General features: G+C 40.4%; 1 protein-coding gene across 3 annotated transcripts in view; it reads left to right on the forward strand.

The window, feature by feature from the left end:
- NONO (non-POU domain containing, octamer-binding) overlaps positions 1 to 13,642 on the forward strand; it is a 13,980-nt gene extending 338 nt beyond the window's left edge. For 2 of the 3 annotated variants that reach the window (XM_009872428.1, XM_009872426.1), the window contains exons 2-10: positions 2,409 to 2,602; positions 3,525 to 3,826; positions 5,749 to 5,844; positions 6,610 to 6,806; positions 7,074 to 7,158; positions 8,290 to 8,392; positions 9,776 to 9,818; positions 10,434 to 10,543; positions 12,614 to 13,642. In XM_009872428.1, coding sequence (XP_009870730.1) covers positions 2,409 to 2,602; positions 3,525 to 3,826; positions 5,749 to 5,844; positions 6,610 to 6,806; positions 7,074 to 7,158; positions 8,290 to 8,392; positions 9,776 to 9,818; positions 10,434 to 10,543; positions 12,614 to 12,751 — 1,268 coding nt within the window. In that variant the 3' untranslated portion in view covers positions 12,752 to 13,642. Of the gene's footprint in view, positions 1 to 2,381; positions 2,603 to 3,524; positions 3,827 to 5,748; positions 5,845 to 6,609; positions 6,807 to 7,073; positions 7,159 to 8,289; positions 8,393 to 9,775; positions 9,819 to 10,433; positions 10,544 to 12,613 lie in introns of all 3 variants that reach the window. The other variant, XM_009872427.1, reaches the window with a different exon arrangement.
- Positions 13,643 to 13,868: the final 226 nt, after the last annotated feature.

Here is a 13,868-nt window from a genome sequence, read left to right on the forward strand (position 1 = left end):
GTGGTGGAAATAAACAGAACCCACTCTTTCAGTTCAAGCCAATGGAAATTTAAGTCTATAAGCAAGCTACGTCGAGGAACTGCTTTTCCCCTGCAACAATGAAATTCTTCCACTGTTGGAGAAAGGGATTTTTTTTTTTGGTTTTGTGCTCAGTCTACTCAAATATGCATGCGGCTCCTATAAGTTTGACTGAGATGTATTTGTAAGGTGCATTGGTTCCCGAATGAAACCCAACAAAGGGCAGTGATGTAGATGTTAATGTTTTTGTCTCAAATTCTCAAGAAAAGCTTGCTTAAAGAGTTTGGAAATCTCTGAACCTTTTAACAGTGTTTCTGTAAACCTTACAAATATGAGAGGGACTGTTTTCTCTTGGTTCTGTTTCCTTTTTTTACCAGCCATAACAGATGGTTTCTCAGCATAGGTTTCTGTAAGTACTAGTGAAATAAATTTGCAGTGTAACAGTGCAGTTGTAAGAATGTTTTTACAGCAATCTGCAGCCTAAGACTAAATTTTTACATGAGAGACACCAGGAGATACCCAGCTCTTTTGAATACTATTTCAGCATTCAAGTACTAGCTGGCATTGATGATGGTTAATCATCAATGATTCATAGTGTTTCCAGGTTTGTTCTTCATCAGTGTGGCCTGTAGCTCTGTTACTTGGGATACAGAGAGGATGCTAGTGAGCAGGGAGTGCTTATTGAGATAATACACATTAATGGCTTCTCAGACCTTAACTGCTCTAAATTTATAATTTAGTAGTATGTTGGCAAGGTGTTGCTTTTAGCATTTTCAGGGGAGGAAGTACTTGAGTTACTTTTTATTTTTTAAGTTTGGACAATTTGATGGTTCAAAAAAAAAAGCATCGTAGAAGTCGTGCACTTTGCATGATTCCTTTGTTTTTTCTGTTGAAGTTGTAGGTTTAACTGTACACACACACATGCAGAGATACTGAGCTAATAAAAGAAAAATCATACCTGCTTTTATTAGGTGGCCCTGTTAAACAGCTTTCTTATCAGTTCATAGAAGATAATAAACAAGGGTGACAGACCAGTGCATTTCCAGTCAGGTTGGAATCAACATAGCATAACTGTATTGTGGTATTCTCACAGGGGTTGGCTTATAGTGAGTGACAACATCTTAAATTCCTTTGAGTGAAATTACTTAAGGCATAACTGTGATAGTGGTATAACTCTGCCATAAGGCCCTCTTAGTGTATTCACAGGCCTTGCAGTTGATCCACAGATAGTAATGATAATGTGAAGAAGTTCATATGACAAAACACTTAGGCACCCTTGCTGTATGAAGTAGATACTACTCTCACTACTCTTCTGTAGATATCCTGTCAGTTGTTTTTGTGTTTGTTTTTTTTTTTAATATTAGTCATGGATGTGTGCTTGTTCTCATAAAAGAGTTGTTCTCGCATGTTTTGCATGCATTGTTGTTCCTTGTTAGTGCCATGCATTGTAGACTGAATCAAGCCACTCGTTTATAGTTAATTTCATATATGTGGCCATGAGATGTGTCCTCTACAAAGCAAAGGAGTTGCTTTCTGTGGCTTGCTGTCTTGGGTGGGCGAGTTCTGCATACATTTGAGAAAATGGAGTGCAGGAAAGTAAAGTGATGTTAAAACCACTACTGTTCTGGCACATAGCAGAGCTTCTAGGATTGTGCTGTACTCTGGCTGAATTAAGGATTAAAGATTGAATATGCGTGTGGGGATTTGAGAATATACCTACAATCTGTCCTGTTTTTTACATCTAGCATTACTTAATGAATATTGATTTTAGTAATGGACTTTTTATTTCTCCTGAGGTCTCAACTACATGGTTTGTTTTTTGACACATTGGGGTTTTTTTTCACTACTTTCACCGTTCCAGCCTTCTCTTCATCTTGGAACCCAAGACTCTAAAACCTGAATCTCATCTCATAGAATGATAGCTCTCTCAGATGTTATTTGTCTGGGCAAATTTTCCTCTCGTTTGCATATCTTTCTAGATATCTGAGGTTGTGGAGGTTTTTTTAGTATAAGTCTGGTTACTGGCCAAACTGCAGCTTTTCTGTAGTTGTTCAGGTTGTAGCTGATGTTGTTGCAGGCCAGGCATCTCAACTACATCTCCAAAAGTTGAGTGAAATCTCATTATTTCAAGCTGCAGTGTTTTTCTTTTCTCCAGTTCTAAACTGGTGTTAATGAGCACTGAGGTCCAAGGACATGTTTTCTTTAAAAAGAATATGGGCCCAATCTGAAACAAAATCCCCTTGTTGCTGTAGAGATGGCTGGAGAGGTTTGAGGCTGAAATGTATGGGTAGTGTTACATATATTGTCCTATCTCATGTGTTTACTGTGATGAAATCTAATAGAATTTATCCCCTCAACTGTAGAGCAGCTGTGTACCTTATTCCCCTCAGATGAAGGCCTGACTATTGACCTGAAGAATTTCCGTAAACCTGGCGAAAAGACCTTCACCCAAAGGAGCCGTCTGTTTGTGGGGAATCTGCCTCCAGATATTACAGAGGAGGAGATGAGAAAGTTATTTGAGAAGTATGGCAAGGCAGGTGAAGTCTTCATACACAAGGATAAAGGCTTTGGCTTTATCAGACTGGTGAGTGATTTGCTGCCTTTGAGGTGTGTTTGTGGCAGTGACTTATGCTGGAGGAGTATTGCTAATTGAAAGTAGTAGATATTTGGGTATTTTGTTAATTAAGCCTTGCTGTTGATTTCAGTAACTTGGAATATGAGATCAGCTTCTACAAGTGGTTTGTTTAGAGTTTGTTATCAGAATGAATGTGAATTCAGGCAGCTTGTGTCAGGATTTATGAGATATTTGATAAAGTTATTCTGAAGTCAGAAAGAAAACATGAACATGATGCTGTTGTAGACAGGGTAGACTTCTGTTTTCTGGAACAATACAAACATGTAATTTCTATGAAAGTAGTTTGCCATGCAGTATTACTGGAGTGATGAATACTCTTGAGGTGGGGCATCTCTAGGTGATTGTGTTGAAGCATGGCTAATAGTTCTTGACTTTATTGGCTCATATACTACCTTTCTAAAAGCCCCAAGGTGAGTGGATGGAGCATGAGGTTCCCACACCAAAGTCTGGGTGCTGTACGGTAGTGTGGCTGTTTCTAAGTGGCTTAAATGAGTAGAAGGATGTGAAACTCCTATAGGATGTCTTTCATGTAATTATTTAAATGTAATTGTTTAAAAAAAAAAGTGGCATGGTTTGTAGCCTTAATATAATTCTGTCTGATAGATGATGATAACTTAATTATTTGCATAGTTTGTACTGGCTGTTGGATTAAGCTTATATCTGATACATATTTCTTTACACACACTCCTCCAACTCTGCATGCCTATTGAGTTAGAGTTGTTGATAAGAGAGAATAGCTTTGGTCTATTAGGACACTTTTTACCATGCTATGGGAGGATTACTTGTTCCTCTCAATGGAGTACTTGTTGAGGCGATATAGGGTTGTGACTGTACTGCACTGAGAGTTTTTTAATAACTTTTTTATCTTCAGGAAACTCGCACTCTGGCAGAGATTGCAAAGGTGGAACTAGACAACATGCCTCTACGTGGGAAGCAGCTGAGAGTGCGTTTTGCATGCCACAGCGCATCGTTGACAGTCAGGAACCTGCCTCAGTTTGTGTCCAATGAGCTCCTGGAAGAAGCCTTCTCGGTGTTTGGCCAGGTGGAAAGGGCTGTGGTTATTGTGGATGATAGAGGACGATCCTCTGGGAAAGGCATTGTGGAGTTCTCAGGAAAACCTGCTGCTCGGAAAGCCCTGGATAGGTGTAGTGATGGGTCTTTCCTGCTAACTACGTAAGTATGGAGGGTGAGGAGGGCTATACTGGCACGTGTGAAGGTTGATGGGTGGCATTGGCTTGTGGGCAATGTTTGTTAACAGAGTGGGACAGAGAACAGATGAGAGTTGGGACAAGAGATGGTAGGTGATTTGGTGGGGGAAAACTTAACTTTATTCCGACAAGAGTGAGCCTATAACTCAGGTCTGGAAACTTTCTTCTGGGAAGCTGCTAGTGGGGTAAGTGTATAAAACTTCTTGGACTCTTTCTCAGTAAAGCCTTCCTAGGGCAATTAAAGCAGCCTTTAAGAACCAGAAGATATTTCAGAGACTACCCATGTAATTTGTTAGAAACAAAGTTCAGGTGTGTTAATTGTGCATTCTGGGTCACTTGACCGAGAGGTGGGTCTTGGGATGGGACTCCACTCAGCAACATACACTGCTGGGTTGATCCACCACTGTGGACATAGGATCTCTTGAAGAAGCTGGACTGATTTGAGTTTTCACCATAATAAACTGTTTTCCTTGTGCTTGAATATCATAAGACAGCGAAGCACATTCTTTTATAATTATGTGAAGTTATTCAAGTAAATGGCTAGTTGTAGATGTGATCCACAGAGCATGGCTTGTTGCTCTATTAAGAGGAAGCTGGTTTTGAACGCTCAGAAATAAAAATCTTGTATGTAGAATTCGTGAATGTAATAACTTTCTGAAGTTGGGGTTGTATTGCTAATTTTGAGAGTAAATTTACAAGCTTTGTGCTTGCTTCTCTCTTTTGTTTGGAGGCCTGCATGTGGCATACCTATACACAGGCACATGCGGTTTCAAAAGGAGGTCTTTGTTGCTTTCTGGGTTTTTTTTTTTGTTTTGTTTTTAATATCTGTTTTTCTCTCTGAGACTGGGGATAACCAGCATAGTGTGCAGTAGAAGGATTGCAGTTAGGGAACTTTTGCTGATTCACAAATCTATAACCTTAAAGAAGCATGAAAATAATTGGTTTTTTTAGGTGGTCGTGCAAAACTAATCACTATGGTGTGTAACGGAGCACCTGAGAGTAACATTCAGTCTTTTTGTAGCTATCAGTGTATTAGATTCTGATACCTATGACAGCAAACCAGTGTGTTGCTTATTTCTAGTTACGGTTTGTTTTTGATTATGTTTGTTCTGGTTTGTCTTACTTTATGACGGTAACAGCTAGATAAACTGGTTGGAGTTGGTTCACATTGGAAAAGAAGACTTAATAATGGAATATGTCACATCAAAGTGAAAAGCTACATTGTAGATCTTCAGCTGAGGGGACAGATTTTAGCTTATCATATCCTGCCTTCCTGCTGGAGCCTGGGCATTGCTTGTTGCTTGGCATAGTGTGATCATTTCTCTTCTGTTTCCCTAGTTCTGGCAGATGGAACTGAGGAGCTAATGGAATGCCATGGTGCTGCTTTTTTCTTAAGTTGACCAGTGTTCATGTTGTGGTGTAGAGCTAATTCAGAGACTGGGGACGCTTCTGATACTGCTGATATTGCTGCTTGGCAATAATGGCACATGGTGATCTTGCCAGGTTAACATGACTGAATGGTACAGCCAGCAGCCTCCAGTGAGAAACAGTGTAGTTATCCTTTGCTTTAGGCAGCTATAGAAAGGCACACAAGGACTTGTGCAGCACATGGTTGGCCATGTAGCAAGGGACAAAAAGTGGAGAAAACAGACTAGAGGCTACGAGACTTCACGCTGAGTAGATCCTATTGGAGAATGTCAGGTTTCAGTTAAGCTGTTAATTTGAACCAGAAACTTCAAGTATTCTTTTAATTTTGGTTTGAATTCACCAAGGTTTTGGATTAACAGTTTATATCCTATTCTAGAAAGAGCCAAAGTGTTCAAAGTGATTTCTGGCTTTTGTACACTACAGGCTCATTCTTGAAAGTACATAATCTTTTCTTTATAGATTCCCCCGCCCTGTCACTGTGGAGCCCATGGATCAGTATGATGATGAAGAGGGACTACCAGAGAAACTAGTCATCAAAAACCAGCAATATCACAAGTATGTGCCTGCCACACGACTTGAGATGAGACTACCTATGGACTCAGACATTGACTGGTGTCTCAGTCCTAGGAGGGTGGCTTCATCAGTGCTACTAAAGGTCCTTCTTTTTTCTGTAAATGTAACCTGACTCTGGAAAGATAATTGTACATTCTGTTGTCTTGCCCTGGTTAGGTGAAAGAAAGCAGTGGGTTCTGATCCACACTGCTGGATAAGACTGACAGCCTCCACATATTTCATAAGTCTGTTTCAGTTGTTGGAATAAAAAGTTGTGTCAGTCTGAGATAACATGAGATCCCCTTGCTCATATAAGAAACTAAAGCAAAGACTCATGTTTCTTCTGCTAAGTATTGTGGAAAGTCTGTAGAGTAAACAGATTTGAACCTGCACTGAAAATTTAAGGAGTTATGTGAATAACGTTACAAGATTGTAGAGCTACACATGCGTAAGACTACAGTCTTTGAAGCCTTCCCGGTCTAATTAGGTATCATGTAATCTGAGCAGTGGGAATTAGTAAACTATGTTTGCTCATGAATTTTTCAAGGAAGAAGAAAGCTTCAGAAGCTGGGAGGCTGCATTAGGTGTAGTCATGTGCTCCAGGTGCAGAAATAAATCTGGGCAGTGTTTGCTTCTGGGATTTCTACCTATTTCTTGTTTGTTACTAACTGTTTAAAGGATCTACCATTGCATCGAACAGGGAAATGTATTTTTCTTGGTTCCTCCTTGCTCTTTTGAAACATTAACTAGGTGTACCTTGTTTGGCAGGGAGCGTGAGCAGCCTCCTCGATTTGCACAGCCTGGCAGCTTTGAGTATGAATATGCCATGCGTTGGAAGGCTCTAATAGAAATGGAGAAGCAGCAGCAAGAACAAGTAGACCGCAACATCAAGGAAGCTCGAGAGAAGCTGGAAATGGAAATGGAAGCAGCTCGCCATGAGCACCAAGTTATGCTCATGCGGCAAGGTACCACTTAAAGATAAATTACAGTATCAGAACATGGCCCTGCAACATGCAAGGGCAGGTAGCTCAGTAGACTGGCTGGAGCCCACTGAAGGTGAGTGGTGGTGTAGCTGCTTGATTTGCAATGAAGCATGATAACAGGGAATAAATGGAGATGCTACCGTGTTGCAAGAGGCTCTTTTATTCTCTTGTGTGTTATGGTTCTAGTTCAGGAGTCGTTAAGAGGTGGCATAGGAGATGAGTTTGTGCTTTTACTGTCATCTCTTACAGATTTAATGAGACGCCAGGAAGAGCTGAGGAGAATGGAGGAATTGCATAATCAAGAAGTACAAAAACGTAAACAGTTAGAACTCAGGTAAGAGGGCAGGTTATGAAATGCTGTGAATCCATAATATTATGGAATAAACCACTTTTTCAGTGCACCTAGTTTTTCACGGTGACAGTTTAATTACTACCTCAAGTGTGGCTGTTGTTTTGGACCTTTTTGTTCATAGGGTGGGTGTACAGTTGTTTTAAGATGGAATCGTTAGGAGTTTCTTCCACTGATCAGTATTTAATGACTTTGAATTTTGTGTCTCGGTTTAGCTCCTTGACTGAGGTAGATAGAAAAATGTGAATCTGCAGTGATTTGGTGGCTTCAGTGTTGCAGACTGGGAAGCCCTGTTCTAGCATCTGTGATTTGAGGGATAACTTAGTCTCAGAGGCTTCTCTCTCTATTACAGCTTTTCGTCCAGCTCCAGGAAGACCTCCAGACTACTGCTGTAATAGAAGGGGCTCGAGAACTGTCTGATATATGTGCATTATGTTGCATGTAGTCAGTACATATTTGGGAGCTGCTGTATACATAGAATCATGGAATCATTTAGATTGGACAAGACCTTTAAGGCCATCGAATCCAACTATAAATCTCATACCGCCAAGTCCAACACTAAACCATGTGCTTAAGTGCCTCATCTACACATCTTTTAAATATCTCCAGGGTTGGTGCCTCAGCTACTTCCCTGGGCAGCCTGTTCCAGTGCCTGATAACCCTTACAGGAAAGAAATTTTTCCTAACATCCAGTCTAAACCACTCCTGGTGCAACTTGAGGCCATTTCCTCTCATACTATCACTTGCGACTTGTGAGAAGAGACCAACACCCATCTTGCTAATGAGGTAGTTGGAAAGAGTAATATGTTCTCCCAAACCTCTCTTTCTCCAGGCGAAACAACCCCGGTTCCCTCAGCTGCTCCGCATGAGACATGCACTTGGATGTGCTCATGTTAGGTTTTGTAATGACTCCTTAAAACTGGAAGTGTTGGAAATGTCTTGGTGTGCATACATGTTTCTGTTTTCATCGTGAGGTACTTAATATTTTACAGCCTCAGCAAAGTAATGTTCTCAAAGTTTTACATTTCCAAACAAGACCCATCAAGCAGCACTACAACACTGTAATGCATCTGTTTGGTGCATGTTTTGCTGAAAATCCTTGGACCTCTTTTGCAGGCAGGAGGAAGAACGCAGGCGTCGCGAGGAGGAAATGAGAAGACAGCAAGAAGAGATGATGAGACGCCAGCAGGAAGGCTTTAAAGGGAATTTTGCTGATGCGGTATGAATGCTTCTATCTTTCCTTTACATCTGGACAGTGACATTAGATTTTTGCCATTCCAGAGCATGAGGCTTTCTCTGAAAGCTTGATTTGTTGGTTGAGGGACTCTATACCTTTAGTCCATTCTGCCCTAATGTTAATAGAGCTTAGTCTGAAAAATAGAGTCCCTTCAATCTTATTACAGTCTAGTCTGGAAAATATAAATACCTCGGTTACTGTTCCACTGATGTTCATATAGGATCCTCACTAGCTGTCTTGCTGTGCAGAAGAATATATGCCAAATACGTGTTCTAACAGTAACAAAGATGTATAGTCCTGAAGTACTGCTACAGAACCCTGTTAAAGTCATACACCTGGCTATAATCCCTAGCCTGCAGTCTTCTTGGTCAAGCTTAGGTGAAATGATCCCAATCAGAGGCACTGCTGCAGGCATGGTGTAATCGCTTACGCTTAAAAGTCAGTTGGTCAAGTATTGTCTTGTAATGTAAAATGTAATCTGCCTTGTAATAGCAGTATCTCTAGTTCTATAAAGAACTGTCTTAAAATTCATTTCCAGTCCTAGAAACTTCCTATTGTGAAGGCAGCTGTAGTGCTGTGGAGGAATAATGGCATTTATGTATCCTAGTGAAAAATTGGCCCCTATGCAAAGTAGCTAAGCATGTCAAACCACAAGGGCCAAAACTGAATGACTGATCTAAATGTGTGAAAACTCTGTGACCAAATGTGTGACTGGCCTAAACACTGTGTAGTAAAACTCCTGATTTCTCTAAATAATAGTGCCTTCATATGATAAATAGTGGCACTGAGACTACAGATAAAATGAGAGCCGTTCTTCAGCTCCCACTGTGGAAAAAGTAGTACCCTCACTGAAGTGAGGAGGCAATCTCAGCTTTGCAGTGAGGGAAATATGTGGAGTGTCCCCCATGATGAATTAATAAAAGAAGAATTGAACTCACTAAGTAGTATTTTAATGCAAGTGACCATGCTGTGTGTTTATGTAAGCTTGTGTTCCTTTCAACAGGACAAGCTGCTTAGAAAGTAGCAAAACTAATTCTATCTAATGTATTACTGCTGCTCAGCAGATTTTTCCATCTAGGTATCAGATATCTTTTTATGATGCTGTTTGGTAAAATCTGCACATATAGCTTTGGTGCTCGATGTTTTACTATGGTTGTGGAAAAACAGTCTTTCAGAATGAGATATTTTAAATAAGATTTGTTTGTTCAGGAATTATTATGTTAAGGTAGCTCAGATCTTTTGAAACTTACCCTAGTAGTTACTTTTTACAGTTTTCAGCATTAAAACCCCAGAACTCACTGAGTTTGTATACGTTTGTATAAATTTTTTAGAAGCCTGATTTTTTTATAATGGCTCTTTTTCCAGAGGGAGCCACCAGACATGCGAATGGGACAGATGGGTATGGGAGGTAAGAGTATTCTGTGGCCACATGTACCTGTGTGTGTTCCTTTCTTCCTTTATAAAATCTGTACATTTTTGAATAGTCTTATTTTATGGGCTTCTTATTTGGAAACTCAATCATAGTAATCTTCTCCCAGTTCAGTAACCGGAATTGTTCATGTGATAGGAAACATAACATAATTTGGGTACAAGGCAATGCTGTACATTTGTGAAAGACTCAGTTCAGTAAGCAAAATATTTGATTGAAGTTGCTATCAGACTCATTGTGTACTTCAGAAGTTTGTATTGATACAGAAACTGGTAAGATGTGGTGCTAGACCTTGAGCCCAGAAAATGATCTTGGTTACTTGATATTTTGACTAAACAGAATTTCAGGCCACACATACAAGAACAAATGAAAAGGTGGTAGAAGTTTAGTGGTTAATGAAGATGGTGACTGTTAGAGTCTGCTATGGTTTCAAATAATACTGGAATGCAAGATCAAAGCTGGTTAATAGACTAGGACTCTTGTTGTGGAATATAGCACTGCTGGGGGCTTATGCACCATTTTGTGACTCTGGAGTGATGAGCAGACCCCAGTCACTGTGTCTTCCCAGGACTATTCTCCAGTTTTCTTCTCTAGGTACCATTGGTATGAACAATAGAGGAGCTATGGGTGGTACCAATGTTCCAGCTGCTGCACCTCCAGCAACTGGTCCTGGAGCTATGATACCTGATGGAGCCATGGGAATGGTAACGTATTTCCATCTCCTTTTGGTACACACCTTTTAAATGCAGATTGTGGTTTCCATTTTTAAGCACTATGCTGCTGAAGTTGAAACTTCATTGGCCACATAGATTTGTTGCTTAACTCCTGTTGAAGTCTTTAGAGGTTAATCTTGCCGTGATACTAGTTGATAATTTTCAAGAAATTGAGCAAAGTTTAATAACTACTTACTTACTTCCGAGACAGATAGCGCTAAAGTGTTTGTTAAAAAGTTCTTAGCAATAATATATAGTTATTTTTTTAAATGGCGTAATAAGCACTTTGTGGAATGAAAGTGTTTTGGGAGTAGATTCTTGCAGGCATAAAGTGAAGCTTTCAGTAATGTTCTATCTGTCACCAGTTTTGAAAACAATTATCTCCTATGCTAATAGGCTAAAATGAGTATGGTAAAGTGACTATGCTAAAATGAGTTCAGCTAACTTGCTAGGAAGTAAAGAACAAAGATTCAATGGAGGTTATGCTTCATAGAATCATAGAATGGCCTAGGCTGGAAGGGACCTTAGAGATCATTTAATCCAACCTCCCTGTCATGGGCAGGGACGCCACCTATCAACTAGACCAGGCAACACATGGGGACCAAGTGGGAATCGAACCCGCGACCTCGGTGTTGTCATTGTCATCAGCACTGCGCTCAACCCACTTATTTATCTGCCATTTTTAATTTCTATTAATTTCATTTTAAACTTTACTGCAGAGCTTTACAATGGACCATGGCTTCTGTGGCATCCGTCACTCCTCTCTGTCAAAGAGAGGATTGATCCTCTCAGTATCAGCACTTCCAGTCAGCAGCAGAAACTACAGCAGTCATAGTGAAGTTTGTTCTGAAAGTTCATCTTCCTTTAGCATTTTATATCAATTGGTCTAATAAATTTCCTGCAAACCTTCCTACTTAGACTTCTTGATCTATCGTGACTGCTATGTCACAGATTTTATTTTTTTTTCTCGTAAAGAACAGTTTTATTCGGCTATGAGCTTTGGTACCTAAGAGGTTAAGGGAATGCATACTACATAAGGAAATTAAGAATGGGAGGTGAGTTCAGATCAGTATTATGAAATAGTAACATTTAGACGAAAAAGCAAGAAGCTGTTTCTCTAATGGTCAGAAATATTAGTACTGTAGATGACAGTTTTCAGAAAGACTATATATACCAGTTATGATGTGCATGTGTCATGTTACATTGCATATGTATGTAATGCTGCTGTAAACCTGTGGACAAAGCATAAATGGAGCCTTAGATCCTGGTGTAAAGCAGCTCTGCTCAGTGTAGTCACTTGGCCCCAGTCTGGGGAAAAAGAAGAGGCAGTCTTTGCCTCCAGTACCTTCCCCAAAGGAAGTACCATGTGCACCATGATGACACTCAAGCGGTGGAGCAGGTTACCCAAAGAGGTTGGACAGTCTTTATTTTTGGATGTTTGCAAGACCCAACTGGATGAAGCTGTGACTAACCTACTCTGACCTCATAGCCGACTCCACTTTGAGCGGCAGATTGGACTAGACACCTCCTGAGGTACTTACCAACCTGAATTATCCTTTGATCATCTTCTCCCTGTTGAAAGCAAGAGGCTGCTCGATAGCACTAACCCCGCTGGAAGATGAAGCAAAGGAATGGAAGTAACAGGATACAATCAGGGCACAAGACCAGTATTGCATACTTATTTTGGAATTGGAGTATTGTGTACACCTGGATTGCGATAGTGCTGTAGTATCAGCTGCCCCTCATTTACATTCGGTTTGGATGAAGTAATATGGTGGACATAGGAAGCTCTTCTTTCCTGGAGTGCATTACTCACGTGCTCCACAGCAGAGTGCTAGTCTGAGATGGTTCCAGTATGCTTGGCTACATATTATGTGGGGAAGAGACTTGGTCCTGCTGTGGTCCTATCAGTGCAGCTTTGGGGATATTTTTGGTGGGGTGAAGGTTAGTAGTGAGGTCAGCTGGAATTGTGGAATCCTAGTAGAATTCTCATGTGATTTGTAACTGCCCTTTCTTCCTTGTTTTTCTTCCTGCTGCTTCTGCATTTGTCCTCGTTACAAGACTCCACCACCCCCTGCAGATCGCTTTGGCCAGGGCAGCGCAATGGAAGGCCTCGGAGCAATGGGAGGGAACCCACCTGCCTTCAACAGAGGAAATCCAGGGGGTGATTTTGGCCCTAACAAGCGTCGCAGATACTAACAGGATTAAAGCTACCCCCTGCACACACCCCAAAGAGGAAAGGAATCTTGGCAGACCATACAGGGTTCAGCTAGGGGGAGGAGGAATATTAAAAATAGTTAATTAGGGCCTTTTTTTGTAAAGCTACTTTAGGACAAGGAGAGTGCAGCCTGACTGGTAAAGGTTTTAGAAAATTTAATGTGGTGCATTCCTATAATTTCAGTATGAAAAATGGATTCTGGGAGGCTGCCATGGTTGTTCAGTAAAGTTAAAATCAGGCAAGGATCCTAATGCCTCGACCATTCCAGGTTTCCTATTTGCAGTTGGAGGCCTGAAACTAAACTAGATAAAATTGCAGTATGTCTTGGCATTTTTTTTGGCATAGTGTACATTGCTTGAGAGCACAGGGAAGTCTCTGGAGAACTAGGGCAGCATCTGGGGGGCTTTGCAGCCCCCACGATTCTGTAAATTTATGTAGTTCCAAATGATCTGTCATGTAGTGAATCAGGGGAATTTTTATGTTAATTTTTTTTTTTTCCTTCTAACGTGTAGTTATTCTTCTTATCTGGACCACTTGTTTCTTTAAAGTAGTTGACTGCCATGTGCAGTCTGAATGGCTGGGAGGCTTTTGTTTGGATGGATTTTTTGATAACGTGTTGTATCACTGTTTATTTTTACTGGTAGTAAAGTACAATCTATTGGACAAAGATACTGTATCTTATGCTGAGGATTTAACTGAAACATGTTTGTATAACCTTAACCTTGCCTGTCTTTTGTGTAGAAGTACTACAAGATCTTTCATTTAGTGTAAACTGTTTGAACCCAAGCTGTAATTGTCCCACTAACAATTTTGAGTTTGTCTGAGGAATGTTGCAAGAATGCATTATTAAAGTGGATTTTAAGCCTTTTTTATCTGGTGTGTTGTTTTGGGTTTTTTTAATAAAAAAGTGTACATGTGGATTGAAGTCAATCAAACTTAGATTATGGCACTTGAGTTCTTGGAACTGCTCTTTCTATAAAGAGGATGTTCAGACCGTGAGAATTTTCTAACAGTTCCCCTTGTCACAGAATGAGTTTTATTTGTGTGGGGGAATGAGACCTACAGCTTCAGTGTCTCAGAATAGGAGGGAGCTCTTGA

This window comes from Apaloderma vittatum, unplaced genomic scaffold (assembly GCF_000703405.1).
Source record: "Apaloderma vittatum isolate BGI_N311 unplaced genomic scaffold, ASM70340v1 scaffold2717, whole genome shotgun sequence".
NCBI lineage: Eukaryota > Metazoa > Chordata > Aves > Trogoniformes > Trogonidae > Apaloderma > Apaloderma vittatum.